Source organism: Taudactylus pleione, unplaced genomic scaffold (genome assembly GCF_031769625.1).
Source record: "Taudactylus pleione unplaced genomic scaffold, aTauple2 ptg000170l, whole genome shotgun sequence".
Classification (NCBI taxonomy): Eukaryota; Metazoa; Chordata; class Amphibia; order Anura; family Myobatrachidae; genus Taudactylus; species Taudactylus pleione.
Window position 1 is genome coordinate 3,648,214 of NW_028284572.1, and position 16,888 is coordinate 3,665,101.

The 16,888-nt window shown below is 42.4% G+C and overlaps 1 protein-coding gene across 2 annotated transcripts in view; it reads right to left on the minus strand.

Moving 5' to 3' along the window:
- RXFP1 (relaxin family peptide receptor 1) overlaps nt 1-16,888 on the minus strand; it is a 321,924-nt gene that overhangs the window by 88,069 nt on the left and 216,967 nt on the right. For both annotated transcript variants that reach the window (XM_088475345.1, XM_088475344.1), the window contains 2 exons: nt 6,316-6,421; nt 4,483-4,554 (listed from right to left, as the gene is read on the minus strand). In XM_088475345.1, coding sequence (XP_088331471.1) covers nt 4,483-4,554; nt 6,316-6,421 — 178 coding nt within the window. The remainder of the gene's footprint in view (nt 1-4,482; nt 4,555-6,315; nt 6,422-16,888) is intronic.

Sequence of the window (16,888 nt, forward strand, 5' to 3'; positions counted from 1 at the left end):
GCTGTGCTACCGAGTCCCAACCTCCCCCCCCCGCGCGGCACGCAGCAGTACTCCCGACCTCCCGCTAATGTCCCTACTCCCTCCACCCGCGGCTGTACTCACGAGTCCCAAACCCCCCCCTCGCTCCTCCATGGCTGTGCTCCCGAGTCCGCAGCTGTCCTCACGATTCCCGAAAAACCACTCCCCCACCCTTTCACGGCTGTGCTCCCGAGTCCCGACACCAGTGGTAGTACACTCTTGCGGAGGCAGTATAGCGCAGGTGTCTTTCCTGTCAGGATGCAGGTAGCTGTGGTAAGAGCAGCTGGCTTTAGGGGCTGGGGCTGTACTACACTGACACTCTGACAGCCTATGAGCAGTGTCAGTGTAGCGGCCAGGCGGAGGCATGTAGTCTGCTGTCCTTTGAAGTAAAAAAAAAATGGTTTAGTGCTCGAAGTGCCGGTATACCGTACCGTTGTATACCGGCACACTTCGAGCACTGAATTGAACAATAGTAGCAATTGCATAATATACTACTGTTACTCATGTTCAGAGAATCTGCTGTGGAATTTATTCTTTAGGTGTACTATTAATATAGATAATAACTATAATTTGGCAAATATATAGATATTCAACAGATTTTGTCAGCTACATTTCTCCTTGTTCCTACTTGCCTTTTTTTTTAATAAAGGTTGCTGCCATACAAGTCATACACATCATACCATTCATCCAAACTTGTACCACACCTCCCTTTAGATCAGTGCTCGAAGTGTGCCGGTATACAACGGTACGGTATACCGGCACTTCGAGCACTAAAGCATTTTTTTTTAACTTCAAAGGACAGCAGGCTACATGCCTCCATCTGGCCGCTACACTGACACTGACACTCTGACATAGGCTGTCAGAGTGTCAGTGTAGTACAGCTTCAGCCCCTAAAGCCAGCTGCTCTTACCACAGCTACCTGCATCCTGACAGGGAAGGCAGCCTGTGCTATACTGCCTCCGCAAGAGTGTACTGCCACTGGTGTTGGGACTCGGGAGCACAGCCGTGAAAGGGTGGGGGAGTGGTTTTTCGGGACTCGTGAGGGCAGCTGCGGACTCGGGAGCACAGCCATGGAGGAGAGGGGGGGGGGGTTTGGGACTCGTGAGTACAGCAGCAGGGGGAGGGAGTAGGGCCAGGAGCGGGAGGTCGGGAGTACTGCTGCGAGCCGCGCGGGGGGGGAGGTTGGGACTCGGTAGCACAGCCGTGTGGGGGAGGGAGTCGGGACTCGTGAGTACAGCCACGGAGGGGGGAGAGTAGGGCGAGGAGCAGGGGGGAGTTTGGCTGTGGGGGGAGGGGGGGAAGGAGTATAGCCACGAGCGGGAGATGGTGGAGCTGCAGCCAATGCTTGTCACCAGCATTAGCTTATTAGTGCACAGGGAGCTGCAAGGGAGGTCTGACACACTGTGGTGAGTAAATATTACTACTCAGAGGACCTGATATCCGGACTATCCGAAGTGTTAATAATCCAGACAGGTACTGTAGCACCTGGAAATTTTACTTTTTTTCACTTTACAAGCTGAACTCCCCTCATACTCACCTCCTCCTTACTTGCCCCTAATTATCACCAACCCCCAGCACTGTACTGCCTACTAGCAAGCCTCCTCGCCCGTCTCCCTGCCTCCATCCAGTCATCTCCCACCCACCTTCTCACTGCCTAATGCTTGTTCTAGTCTCTCCTGCCTACCTAACCGCCTCCTTACCTGCCTCCAGTCCACTCCCTTCTACCCACCTGCCTGCCTCCAATACTCACCCACCTCCAGTCCTATCCTGCCTACCAGTACGCCTCTGCATCTGTCCCCATCCACTCCTCTGCCACCTCCTCACCTGCCTTTAGTCCTCTCCTGCCTACTCGCCCGCCTTTTCATCTGCCTCCAGTCCACTCCTTTCAATACACTCGTCTCCTCACCTGCAACTAGTCCTTGCCCACCTCCAGTCCTCTCCCAGCTACTAGAATGCATCCTTGCCTATCTCAGAATCTTCACCCACCTTTAGTTCTTTCTCACCTATGCACCCGCTTCCCTGTCTGCCTCCACTCCATGCCCACCTCTTCACCTGTGACTGTAATTTTGTCTGGACAAGTGCCCTCTGCAGCTGCTGCTGGTGCTAGTACAATGCAGTCTGGGCATTGTATAAGGAGCACTACTAATGTGTGCATTCTATAATGGGTACTAGTACTGTGGGCATTGCATAGGGGCACTACAGGGTACAATATTACTGTGGGCATTTCATAAGGGACACTACTATTGTGCGCATTGTATAGGTGGTGCTACTACTATGAACATTGTATAAGGGGCACTACTATTGTGTAGCATAATGCGTATAACGGGTACTACAATAGGGTACACTACACTGATGAGTTGCCATCCCCCATTTTTCGACACGCGCATAAGTACAACCTTAGTTTTTCCATACCCCCACTTCAAAATTCCCACTTCGACCACTGCTTTAGATGAGATTGGAAGGCTATGGAAACATGACTTATCTTCATAAAATTGGATTAGTTATTTTGTTTGAACTTGCCCCATTGTCTTTGTGCTGGAAGGGGCAGACAATGAGCTCTCCAGTCTACTTTTCTGGCGTCTTATTCACCAAGTTCTTATCTCTATTTTATCCTTTGATCCATTTGATAATGAGGAGATACAAGTGAAATAGGGATGCTTTTCTTATGAGAGGCAGCTGAACATGCTTGCCCAAGGTCTACAGAATTTTTCCTAATGGAGAGCATGTCTCTAAGGGGTCTATTCATGTAGCAGTTACAAGCCCTTTATCAGTGATAAAAGGGCTTTTGACTGCTTCCTCCTATTCATAGAAGGTGCCCCTGATAAGTACACACATCGCTTTCCGTTTCGCTTCTAAAAATATTTTCTCCATCTCAGGATGGCGTTAAAGAGCCACCAGAGGGGAGAAGAGCAGGGAAGACAGCTGTCTCCCTGTCTTCTCCATACTCTCCCCGTCCCCTTCACCAGCAGCAGCCAATCAGAGGGGCCCAGGGCATATGCATATGCCTGGTCACCTCCTACTGACTGTCAGCTGCTGTTCCAATGCCCCCTCGCTCTGCCCTACTGTAACAAATAGGTACATGGATTTATGCTTTGTGAAGATATGCACCTGCCCTTCAGTCCATTGGGTACAGGATAGAAAATGAATCTTTGATGGATTCCATTTTCAAACAGAAGATAAAGATAAACCTGTTGACAAATCTGAGGTTTATAATGATTAATTCCACTGATGACTTTAAATTAGAAACACTGGGAATTGTTGCTCCAGAATTGGTGCAGTGCTGGCACTGTAATAAGGATAACTATGCAAGCAAAATCTGCTACAAACTTGGGGAGTGAGATGTGATCAATATATGTGTTGTATGACCTGATCTATAGGTAATGTATGATAACGTGTCCCAACTGACCTGGCATCAGAAATAACTGTAAGGATCTGAGTTATAATGTCCCCCAGGACTTCCATCAGAAATTTTGGGGCTCTTTACCTCACCGGAATCAAATTCTAGTTCTTATTGGCTTTCTGCAATTGAAATGAAAGAGGTAAGGACCGCAGGGAGCGACTGCTATCTCAGCGGACTAAGGGCGTGACCGATATCTTGGCGCCCTTAGGACGTGACCGATATCTCAGCGCCCTAAGGGCGTGACCGATATCTTGGCGCCCTTAGGACGTGACCGATATCTCAGCGCCCTAAGGGCGTGACCGATATCTTGGCGCCCTTAGGACGTGACCGATATCTCAGCGCCCTAAGGGCGTGACCGATATCTCAGCGCCCTTAGGATGCAGGGGAATGCTGTTATCTCTAACTGGACTGATTCCACATAACTGGCCACTTAAAAATTCTGTATTTTTTACATTATGCCTACTTGTCATTGATAATATCTGCACTATTAACACTAGTTTGCATTAGCGCCTTTTAAAGCAAAAACAATAAAAATATGTACAGTATAAGCAACCTAAAGCCTTTTGAAATGTGCTGGTCATTTAATTTTTTTCTGATAGATGGCTTTCTCAATCAACACTATATAATCATAAGATACTTCCGTTACCGTATATATATTAAAAAAACAGATCATGGTCATTTCATTGGCTTCAAATCCAATCTAAGATGAAAAATGATTGTCATTCAATACATTACTTTTCTTTGCTGACAGCATAATGGACCATACCAGAATTTAGAATATTATTTAGCAAAGGCCAAGAGAAAAAAAAACAACTGAGTCAAACAAAGTCATTAGCTGAGAGGAAGCATTACTAATTGTGATAAAACCTTGTTAACAACCATTAATAAGCATATTAAGCTTTCATAGTTTCATAGACAGCACATTCACAGTGCAAAGTGGATGCCTTCAGCAGCAGCATTACATGAATGTGAGGACAATGGTATGCAGAAATCTTTATTCTTATAATAAAGGACATATACAAGAGAGACATTGATACAAATTAAAATTGAAAATGTAGACTTACAGTTTACGCAAGTCTTTATACTGGTAGAATCCATTTGGGCCAAGTTTCTTTAACATATTATGTTGCAATAACCTGTAAATGATAGACATAAATATAAAAGAAAAAAACTTTCTAACCCTTTTTAACAAATACATTTTTGATCATATTTTATATCCGTCACAACTATTTCAGTAATGACATCATTGGATTTATCACTGTGCCCATCAGACTTCTCAATAAACATCTATGAGCTGTGGTGCGGACCTGGCTGGAATGTGGGATGGTGGGGAAAGACGTGGTAAGAGTAAGGGTCCAAGGGAAAAATGGGCATCCAAGGTGTGTACAATGTGCCAGGGCCTCTCCAAAGAGTCTTGTTTTTTAGCTTTATAACAAAACCTCTATATATTTGTTTTAATAAATCAGCTATGTTTAATGTACAGTGAACAGGGCAACATGGTTTTGCCAAGGTGCAACTTTGCTCCTTTATGTGCCTTGTTTAAATTTGCTACTAATTCTGCATAAGCACCATAATATTTAGAGTACATGGTTCCTTTTCTACACGGTAAAATGTGCCAAACAGTTGCCTGAGCTGGGTTTAGTTACAGGCAAACAAAATTCCAATGAAGATGCTCAGTGCAGGTAAGTATATAGCACCTGCAAAACAGTTGGGGTGTGATGTACTAAGTGTAAAATGCAGTCAATACTCAGAAAACTGAAGTTTTCGGAGTTTTGGCTGTATTTTCCATATGTACCAAGCTCCAGACACGGTAGTCAACACCATATATAGATGACAGTGCCTAATAGAGGCCTATGGGCTTCTCTCTACATTCTTCTGTGAGGGGATCCAATCAGATCCCTCCCAGTGTTCCCCGCCGCGCACATGCGCAGATAGGACTCTTTCCAGAAGAGCTGTCCTTTGCTATTTTAATTGTACACAGGTTTTTAATTTACGTATACACAATTCTAAACTTAACTGAAAAAAATAAAAATATTTTGCTGACCTTATTTTAGGGATTTAGTAAAGGTTATGTTTTAAAATCTCTTATGGGTCACCAAATGATATATGGATAACTGTTACTAGTCCGTGAGTGCCCCATAACAGGAATACTTGTTCTCTTTGCTTTAATTTGTATCTGTCGGTATTCCTAGGTGCACCTCCCCTTTCTATTAGTCTTGTATTTAACTATAATTTGAATACTGGGACTTGTCATTAGGGTCTGTGCGGATATTCTTTTGTTTCTGTTGCTGAATATATCAAAGATATGCAGAATTTCATAAGAAAAACAGTAGAATATCTGCTACATAATGGAACCTGGTCTCTCCATAAAACTTCCTATCACACGTGAACTCAGTAGCTTAGCTATAGGTCTCTGGGATGCAAATATAAGCAGTTCCCTCCCCAGTGTTGCCTCTAATGACGCCATGAATAGTCATTAGTGGTCATTAACTGACAACATTTAGGTGCAAAATTTAAACTGACCTAAGGCAATCAATTAACATTCACTTGTCTGATGAACTTAAGTGCACATTATTAAATGAACCCTAGAGGCAGGAGGTTATCAACCAAGCTCTGTAATAATGTTTGTGTCACAGCTAAAATAGGAAGAGCAGCATACTATAAAAATGAAAAACATTTTAGTATGTCCTTAATTTCAATCAAAAAGTCATCGGAAAATAAGTACCAATAATTAGCAAATCACGAACTGGGATATAAATAACAATTAAATATTAGTAATCAATTATACTATGTGTAATATACTATATATACTGTATGTGTTTGAAAAACTAAGATATCTGAAGTGGACACAATGGACGAGTTTAATTCGTTCAGACAGACTATCCTATTTTACTCACATCATGGTCACATTTGAGGAGACAGAAGGGACACTGCGTAATTTGGCTCCATCACAGTCAAGTTCTAAGGCCTGGCACAAACACGAAGCTGGCACTCCACCAAGCACTGGATAAAAAAAAGATATGAACATTAGGGGAATGACAGTGTTGCAATAACAGGTCACCTAGTACAGTATTCAGTATTATATATATAACTTCATATTAACTTTATTCTAGTAAAATAATGTAATCTAGTCATCAGTATTAGTATCAGTCTGCTAAATGATGGGACAGCTTACCACAATACCTACTGCTTATTAGAAGTACTGAGTGATGTATAATCAACCAAAAGCAACATAAAAGAACTGGAGACAGAAATTATGTGGCCGGAGGCGGTAATCTTCATTTCTAAATATCAGTTAAAATACCAGTTAAAAATAAAAATCACAGGGGGCGATTCAAATGTTTTTTTGGGCGTGATAATTAATGGCCGCCCAGTTTATTGTTCAATTGTTCTGGATGCTCATTAATTATCGCCCTCTTCACCGATTATGAGACGAGGTTTAGCCGTGTAAAACGGCTAAACCCGTCTTAATTTCTGGTTAGGGCGTGCTATCTGCGGTTGTCGCGCCCTAACCAGGGTGTTTCAGTCATATTTCTGCTCACGCACTCCTGAGTGCGTGCAGAAATACCGGCGCCGGTGGCTATCGCGGCCTGACAGAGCAACAATTTAATTACTCTGTCGGTCGTCTTAAAAAAAAAAGCAGCCGGCAGAACATTGGAATCGCCTCCACAGTGTTAGAAAAATGTCAAGCAACACTCAAATAGGCAAATGCATACAAAACTATTTTACTGTTACATACTGTACATCAAAACACCAAATTAGTTGTACTTGTGCACTTTAGTGCATCTGTAATTGAGTGTCTGTCTGCAATGTATAGAAGTTTGCTTGATCAAAATTGGAAGTCCAAGATAGCATAGTGCTTTTCACAGTCCCAATTCCATTATATGAAAGGTGCACCTGCTTGTCTCAACCTCTGGGTCATATATTAAACATCTTGTGGAATTAAAGGAATGCAGCTGACACATCTATAGGAATCTGCTTTTCAGTTGCACATATCTGCTTGGTTTTATTGTCAGCAGCAGTTTTCTTATTAGTTAAACTGTAATGTTGTCACAATTGTACTAGAGGGAAAAATATTTAGTGCTAGCTTAATTGCAGCAACTATGACTATTTATGTCATTCAGACAAGAGATAAGAATTCTTGTAGACATTGGGGTACAGAATATTTCAGAAAGTGAGAGTTTTTAGAAGTGGAGATGTTACCCATAGCAACCAATAAGATTCTACTTAACATTTAACTAGCACCTTCTAGAAGATAATAGCTAGAATGTGTCAAATGTCATGTGAAGTTCAATCTGTAAGCTGGTGTCTAAACTCTAAACACTATTTCAACCAAAAACTGAGATTTCAATGTATTTGTGCACAAGGATATGACAGAATTTACTTTGGTTTCCCCTTACCATCACTAACTTGACATTACTGACTAGCGCTACTGACATTACTGACCACCGCTACTGACATTACTAACCACAGCTACTGACATTACTAACCACTGCTACTGACATTACTAACCACTGCTACTGACATTACTAACCACTGCTACTGACATTACTGACTACTATTGCTACTGACATTACTAACCACCGCTACTGACATTACTAACCACAGCTACTGACATTACTAACCACTGCTACTGACATTACTAACCACTGCTACTGACATTACTAACCACTGCTACTGACATTACTAACCACTGCTACTGACATTACTAACCACTGCTACTGACATTACTGACTACTATTGCTACTGACATTACTAACCACTGCTACTGACATTACTGACCACCACTACTGACATTACTGACCACCGCTACTGACATTACTAACCACAGCTACTGACATTACTAACCACTGCTACTGACATTACTAACCACTGCTACTGACATTACTAACCACTGCTACTGACATTACTGACTACTATTGCTACTGACATTACTGACATTACTGACCACCGCTACTGACATTACTAACCACTGCTACTGACATTACTGACCACCGCTACTGATATTACTAACCACCGCTACTGACATTACTAACCACTGCTACTGACATTACTAACCACCACTACTGACATTACTGACTATTGCTACTGACATTACTGACCACCGCTACTGACATTACTAACCACCACTACTGACATTACTAACCACCGCTACTGACATTACTAACCACCACTACTGACATTACTGACTATTGCTACTGACATTACTGACCACTGCTACTGACATTACTAACCACAGCTACTGACATTACTAACCACTGCTACTGACATTACTAACCACTGCTACTGACATTACTGACTAGCGCTACTGACATTACTGACCACCGCTACTGACATTACTGACCACCGCTACTGACATTACTAACCACAGCTACTGACATTACTAACCACTGCTACTGACATTACTAACCACTGCTACTGACATTACTAACCACTGCTACTGACATTACTGACTACTATTGCTACTGACATTACTGACATTACTGACCACCGCTACTGACATTACTAACCACTGCTACTGACATTACTGACCACCGCTACTGATATTACTAACCACCGCTACTGACATTACTAACCACTGCTACTGACATTACTAACCACCACTACTGACATTACTGACTATTGCTACTGACATTACTGACCACCGCTACTGACATTACTAACCACCGCTACTGACATTACTAACCACCACTACTGACATTACTAACCACCGCTACTGACATTACTAACCACCACTACTGACATTACTGACTATTGCTACTGACATTACTGACCACCGCTACTGACATTACTAACCACAGCTACTGACATTACTAACCACTGCTACTGACATTACTAACCACTGCTACTGACATTACTGACTACTATTGCTACTGACATTACTGACATTACTGACCACCGCTACTGACATTACTAACCACTGCTACTGACATTACTGACCACCACTACTGATATTACTAACCACCGCTACTGACATTACTAACCACTGCTACTGACATTACTAACCACCACTACTGACATTACTGACTATTGCTACTGACATTACTGACCACCGCTACTGACATTACTAACCACCGCTACTGACATTACTAACCACCGCTACTGACAACCAGTTACTGCTGCTACTTGGCCACCAGAAATTCACCAACAGAGTTAATTCTGGTAATGCTGCAGGCCTGGACTGGGATTCAAGGAAAGGTTCTCAGAAAGTGTTCTGAGCAGTTAGGAGGAATCTTTAAATTTTTTAATTTGTCACTCGCTCACTGCTTGGTTCCAAAGTGCTTTCAAGCAAGAACTATTGTTCCCGTCTCAAAATGTAAAACTCCAAAATTTCTAATTGATTATCCTCCTATCACCTTTGAGCGCTTCATGTTGTGGCACATTAAGTTTCATGTTGCTGCTGATTTTGACCCATTTCAATTTGCCTATAGGGCAAATTGCACCACGGATGACACTGTTCTTACTGTTTTGTTTGTGCTGACTCACCTAGAGTAGAAGAAGTCTTCTACTTGTTGAAAGGGGAGTGTGCTACTACGGAGACTCCAGTCTACCTGATTTCCAGGGAGGCTTCATTCCCTGTCCCAAGATGGCCACCGAGTTTGCAAGCATGTGCAGGGGTCATCAATTCTTGACATGGTGGGAGACAGACGTCTCATACTTAGCTCCTATGACAGATCTGGTTAATACCTGCATATAATGCTTATGTCAGCATCCTGCACTGCCACCCATTTGCACCAGCTGGTGAGCTGTATAAAACCCCAATCCACTCAAGCTCCGCTCCAGTACCAGTGTACATATAACAGTGAGTACCTGCTATCTTTCAACAAACCAACACCACTTTTTAAGTAACTGGGCTGTTCATTGTTTGAGTCATCTGCTGGTGTGTTACCAACACCTGCACACATCATTTCCAGCAAGGTTAGTATTTTATTTGTTTATTTTAGTTCTACTTTTAATACCATAATCCTGGTTTCTTTGGTATCCAAATTAATTGACCTGGTTTTAAAATGGTAAACTTGTAATTTGGTTTTAGATTTTCTGATAAACAGACCTCAAGTTGGGTTATTTCACTTTGGGAGAAGTAACATTAAAATTAAGAACAGGTGCCCCACAGGGATGCATTATTCCTTATTTACATATGATTGTGTATAATTTTTGCAATCTCTTGAGATTGTAAAATTTGCAGATGGTATCACCATCTAGGGGCCTATTCATCATACCTTAAAACACTCTGGAGGTAATTAGGTTTAGAACACGCATGGAGTTCTACCTAATTACCGGAGGAATTCATCATTCCTCCTCCCCATAACTATCTATTTCGAAAAGCTGTCATTTTTGCGATGACAGCTTTTGGGGAAATAGATAGTTATCTCTCTCTACACTAACTTACCGCAGCTGGAATTCGTTCTGCGCATGCGCTGTTACATTCGTGAAGCCAGCGAATGCGCAGCACTGCCTACAGCGGCTGTAAGTTTGTTTCCCCCCCCAACCCCCTCCCCCCCGCTCACCGTCCCCCCTGTCCCCGCACTTACCTGCCCGCTGCAGTGCCCCCGGCTCTGGTGGCTGTGCAGTCACGTGTTCTCCCAGCAGCCCACAGTAGTTTAGAAAAAAAAAAATACATTTTTTTTTCTACACTTTATTGTGTTCTGCTGGGAGAACACGTGACAGCACAGCCCCAGGAGCCAGAGGACGGACCAGAGTGCTGGAGGAAGACGCCGGGGGACCTCATCAGCTGGGAGCAGGTAAGTGTCACCTGCTATTCGCCACCTCACAGTGGCGAATAGTAACTCCATCAAATTCCGAAAATACATAATTTTCGGAATTTTATTTATAGCATAATTTCCATATCCGAATACTAATGTATGGGGAGTGTGGAAATTAACGCAGGGGGACTTAGCAAGGAGATATCAGTGATATCTCCTGTGCTAAGTGTGTTCATGAATACTAAAATAACGTTAATTAAAGAAAATATCCTTAAAAACTTTATTTTATTGTTGATGAATAGGCCCCCTAGTCTGATAAGCAAAGGGGAACAAGAAACCAGTTAGTAAAGCTAGCATAGTGAAGTAGAAATAATCATTTACTTTTAAATGCTTTGAAAACAAAAGAGTCTGTAGTTGATTTTAGCAAGGGAAGTAAAATGCCTAAAGCTGCATACACACGTAGAGATTTTCTGTCCAACCATCCAACTAGTTGATTGGTTGGAATGAAAATCTGGTAAGGTATGGGAGTAACTGATGATCAGCAATTTGCTCCTAAATGCCAGAAAACTGATGAAAATGGTCGTCAGACAAGTTTGTTAAATGTTTGATCTAAACAATTTGTTAAACAACAGTTTTTGTCCAATTTCCGGTGTTTGGGAGCAAATTGCTGATGGTCATTTACTTTCATACCTTACCAGATTTCATTCCAACCAGTCAACTAGTTGGATGGTTGGACAGATAATCTTTACGTGTGTATGCAGCTTAAGCTGTAAGTGATTTTAGATGGTTTACCCATTGAGGTGGTGAAATCATTTACATTTTTGGGGATCCAAATCTCGAGTGACCTATCATGGTCGTTAAATACTAAGTTTTTATAAAAAAAAGGTGCAGCAATGCCTTTTCTTTAAAGGACGACGTGTCTAAGTAAAGCAACCCTTTGTATTTTTTACCATTGTACGTATAATTGAGAATGTCTTGATTTATGGAATCACTTATGGTATGACAATTGTACAGTTTCTCTCTTGCTTTCAGAGGTTCTCTCACGTGTTTCATAAAGAGAGCGGGTAAAGTGAATTGTGTACAGTTGCCATGCATTCAGGACCTCCTTTATTAGAGGAAGACTTTAAAAAGGACACAGGGTATATTGGGCCTGATTCAGACCCACTCGCAAGCGGCTGTCCGCTCGCAAGTGGGTCGATGTTCTGGACTGAGCATGCGCACGACGGAGGGAGCTCCGTCGTGCGCATGCGCCAGACGCGACGAGCGAAGGAAAGTCCTTCGCTCGTTGTGTTTGATGAAAGGGGGCGTGCTGTCGATGTTGATTGACAGCACGCCCCCTTTGGTAGGCGTGCCTCCCTGATGGGGGCGTTCCCACGGGAACGCCTCCTGGCAGAAGCTGGCCCACTGACATCACTAGTGATGTCAGTGGGAGTGATTTTGGCTCTCAACCGCAGGCTCCGGCTCGCAGTTTCGATGGTCGCGATGGTCAAGACCATCGCGGCCATCAAACAGCACGCTCGTATAGCCTGTGGGTGGTGACCCACAGCTATACGAGCGTCCAGGAGGACGCTCCATTTTCATGGAGGCCGGCCCTCATTCAGAGCGTGCGCTCTGCTCAGAGCGTACGGCTCTGAATGAGGGCCATTGTCTGGTCCGAGCCATACGAATTACAAATTACCAGTGCCAGATTAAGGTGAGTGACTCATTATAGTGCTTTTCTTCCCCCTCTCTCATCTGTGTCCAGTATTGTGTCTACCTAACCCCTACTCCTTACCTGTGTCCATTATTGTGTTCTCTCTTCCTCTCCCATCCCCTCATCTTTGTCCATTATTGTATTCTCTCCCCCTTCTCCTCATCTTTGTCCATTATTTATTCTCTCCTCCTCATCTGTATTATTGTGTTCTCTCCCCATTTACATCTGTGTCTATTATTGTGCCCCCCCCAATCTGTCTCCATTATGGTATTCTCTTCCTATCCTCCTCCTAATCTGTTTTTATTATTGTGTTCCCTCCTTCTCCTCAACTGTGTCCATGATTATTGTCTACTCCCCTCCTCATCTGTGTCCATTATTGTGCTCCACCTCATTTGTGTCTATTCCTCCCTGGTAGCTACAGGCCGGTTGGCTCATCCCCAATTGGAGTGGAGGACCTGCAGGACAAAAAATCTGCCCCAAGTCTCTTGTAGGTTCTTTGGGTTTTTTTTATGACTTTTTATCCCTTAGCATATATGTTGTCACCATTTGAATCTGGGGACTTGGAGTAACTATAAATGTATTATTGTGGGATATACACCCTAATTGGTTCCATAAGAATGATTTCATACTATTTCCTACCCTCCAAAATGACCTGTTCCATTAGGTACAAAACACTCTGCTCCTGGACTTCCCACCTAATGTATGATTGCAGTCACCTGTGTTGAACTAGGTAACTGATGAGAAGGGTGTTTCAGCACAGGTGTCTGCAATCATACATTACGAGGGAAGTCCAGGAGCAGAGCATTTTGTACCTAATGGACTGTGACATGTTTTGAGGGTCTGCTATTTGATTTGTATGTTTTTTTTTTTGATAATCCTCATGGTTCTTTGTTTTTTAGCAGACTGTGCATATATCCTGTCAATTATTTTCTGTAATGATCCTTACTTGTATCCCTCATATGCTACTAGTTTGTGCTGTGACTTGCCTCTGCCACCTGTTCTGCAGGTTAGGATGTCCAGATTTGCCCAAAAGATCTGTTCAGTATACAAGCTGCAGCATGTTTCTGTGTAACGCTGGGCATACACTCTACAATTATCTGTCAGATATCTGTCAAATCTGTCTGGTGGGAAGGAAAATCTGGCCTGTTTTCTAGTGTTTGGGAGCAAATTTCTATTGTCATTTTCTCCCATACATTACCAGGTTTTCATTCCAACCAGTCAGATTGGACAGATATCTGACAGATAAATGTATAGTGTATGCCCAGCATTACTAATTCCTGATTCCCTTCTGGACTGATTATACACCTGAAAGCCTCTCTGTCTGTGAGATCTGCAGATTCTTGATTACAGCAGAGTTACAGCAGAGCAGCTGGTATGCTGAACCTGAACTGCAGAGATTATGTGGATGTACTCTTTCCAGTCCTTTAGTGTTTGCCATTCTCTCTGCATGTCCACAGTGTGCTCTACGCCTGAGTTTCCTCCAAAATCAGAGATGGGTGCAGCCATGACAGTCTGGATCACGTGATTAGCTTATCACCAACCAGAAGCCAGGCTGCAATCACATGATGCTCTCGGCCAATCCCTGGACAGCCAGGGGTATATAGGGAGCTCCTAGGACACTTCCAATTTGCTAGTGCTTTGTTGTCTCATAACCTGATGCAAGCTTGTCTGCGTTTCCATGGTTACTTTCAGCCAACAGACTTCCAGCACGGTATCCATCTCAAGTGCTTTCTGGCTCCTGTATTGTTGGTGCCATCCCAGTGAAAACCACGGCTTTGAATCCTGTATCACTGGCGCAATCTCAGTATCCGCTTCAACACTGGTTACTGTATTAGCTGGTTCCATCCCAGTGTCTGCAAAATTGTCGGATCTTGTATTATCTGGTTCCATCCCAGTGACAGCATCCTCATCGATTCTATCTCAGAGACTCGCTAGTTCCACCAGCTCCGTAATCCTGATCTAATTTGGTTCATCACAGGCCCTGAGTCGCCAGCGTCTGCAAACCTAGAACTGTCTCGTCTTTGTATCCCCAGATAGCTATTCACATAGTTCTTTGTTATCCAGATGTCTCTCTCTAATCTCTTGACTGCATGTAGAAGAGTTATAATTGATCTCACAGTTTCCATCCAAGCCTCACAGACCACATTCCAACTACAACACCTAGTCCGGATCCACAGCCAAACACAACTGTGACATTTTAATACATGCATATTTTACAGTTGGTTTATTTATTTGTATATTGTTGAAGTTTGAGGTATATTAAATATATTGCATATATTTTTACATTTTGTTTGCTAATTAATATGTCTCATCTAGAAATATATATTATCTGATTTTTCAAAAGTATCTATGCATCTTGTTTAAAGCTACTGTGGCCTAGAGGATACATACATTGTGTAGCATGTAGGAAACAGGAGTTTTAATCCGACATTAGAATATTTTCGTTTCATGAAGGAATTATTTATTTGTATATTGTTGAAGTTTAAATTATATTAAATATATTATAAATATACTCTGAAACAAATTCATTTTATCTTTTATTATATAGTGTCATATAGTGTTTATTTGCATTTTGAGATTTCTTTGATCTCATAGACGCTGCAGCTGTTATTCACTATACTTATTTTGATTGTGAATTAATTGAAATAATTTTTGCACCAAAGGTATTGTGTTTTTTTCTATTTTCATGGTGGGCCTGGAGTTACAACTTCACCTGCCCCCTGCTCTTTGCTGGTGATTGTGGATGCCTCCTCCTGACCACTTACTATAGATCAGGACTGTGGGGTAGCAGGTTACTGGCTCAGAATACTGGGTTCAACACAGGACATCCAGATAATGAATGAAAGTATTGTTACTCACAACAATACAGTAAGCGTATGCATCTTGTAGGAGTAGAGCAGAATCTTTAAGAACCGTGAACTCAAAAGTTGTTAAGAACAACCACATAAAGTTAGTGTACTTTCACATACACAACATATTATCTTTATCATTATGTAATGCCAAATGCGGTCTTTATTCTTGTCATAAATTCAAGTGAACACTTGAAATACTCGACCAATTCCAATGAGTGATCTGCAAAGTGGTCCAGTCTGAGAAAGGCGGAGACAACAAATCAGATCTAAATTTTACTGGTCGATGGACAAGAATTTTGTGCTTACATACAGTTTTGTTCCCCGGTTAGCCATGAGGACTGAACCCTCCTTTTGCAAACAGGAAAGAGTTTATCACAGCATTATTACAGGATGTAGCACTGCGCAGAGGGAATAATGAGGTAACTAAAAACAGGATTTAAATACAGTTAACAGTATAAAGTGCTTTCCCAATAGCCGCACATGCCTACACATTTAGTTCATCAATGACAGTTGATGAAGGTAACACCAATCACTATCGGAGCCCAGTCCAGATACTCCATTCATCTACCATATCCTTTGTCACAGAATCGTTCTTTCCCATTTGAGTATATGGGAAGAGGGATCTAGCCACATGCAGAAATTCATTGTGCTACTCTACACAAATGCACTGCAGTTCATCTGTCATGAATCTGTATTGTATGCCCCGTTGCTCCAGGCAAAATTGAGAAATCTCATTGAAGTGGGTTTATTTCTTTCCTTACTTCCACATTATATGAACATTACAGCAAAACACTCCCATAACAAACAAGATAGTGGAAGAGGCATCCTACACTCTCCCTACTGCACCTTCCCAGTCATACCCCAGGAACCCTCCTACTTCTTTTCCGTAGAAGTCCACGCTACCCATATATTCTCATCTCTTCACCAGTTTCTCCTTGACCTTCCAACTCTCCACTATAACGTCCTTTATTTTAGTCTCACCTTGTGCACAAATACCTGCACACAAATCCACACACACAGAGTGACCCCAAAATACTTTCAACCTGCTCCTCTTCTCATTTTCATTAAACAAGCTTCTCTGTCCAAAAAAAAAAAAAAACAATCTCAGTCTCCGACAATGCTGCTCCAACCATTACATAGTATAATATTCACCACCAGCAAAAGTGATTCCTCATTGGTGAGTACCACTGGAGGAAATATCACACTAAAGCAGACTTCTTCT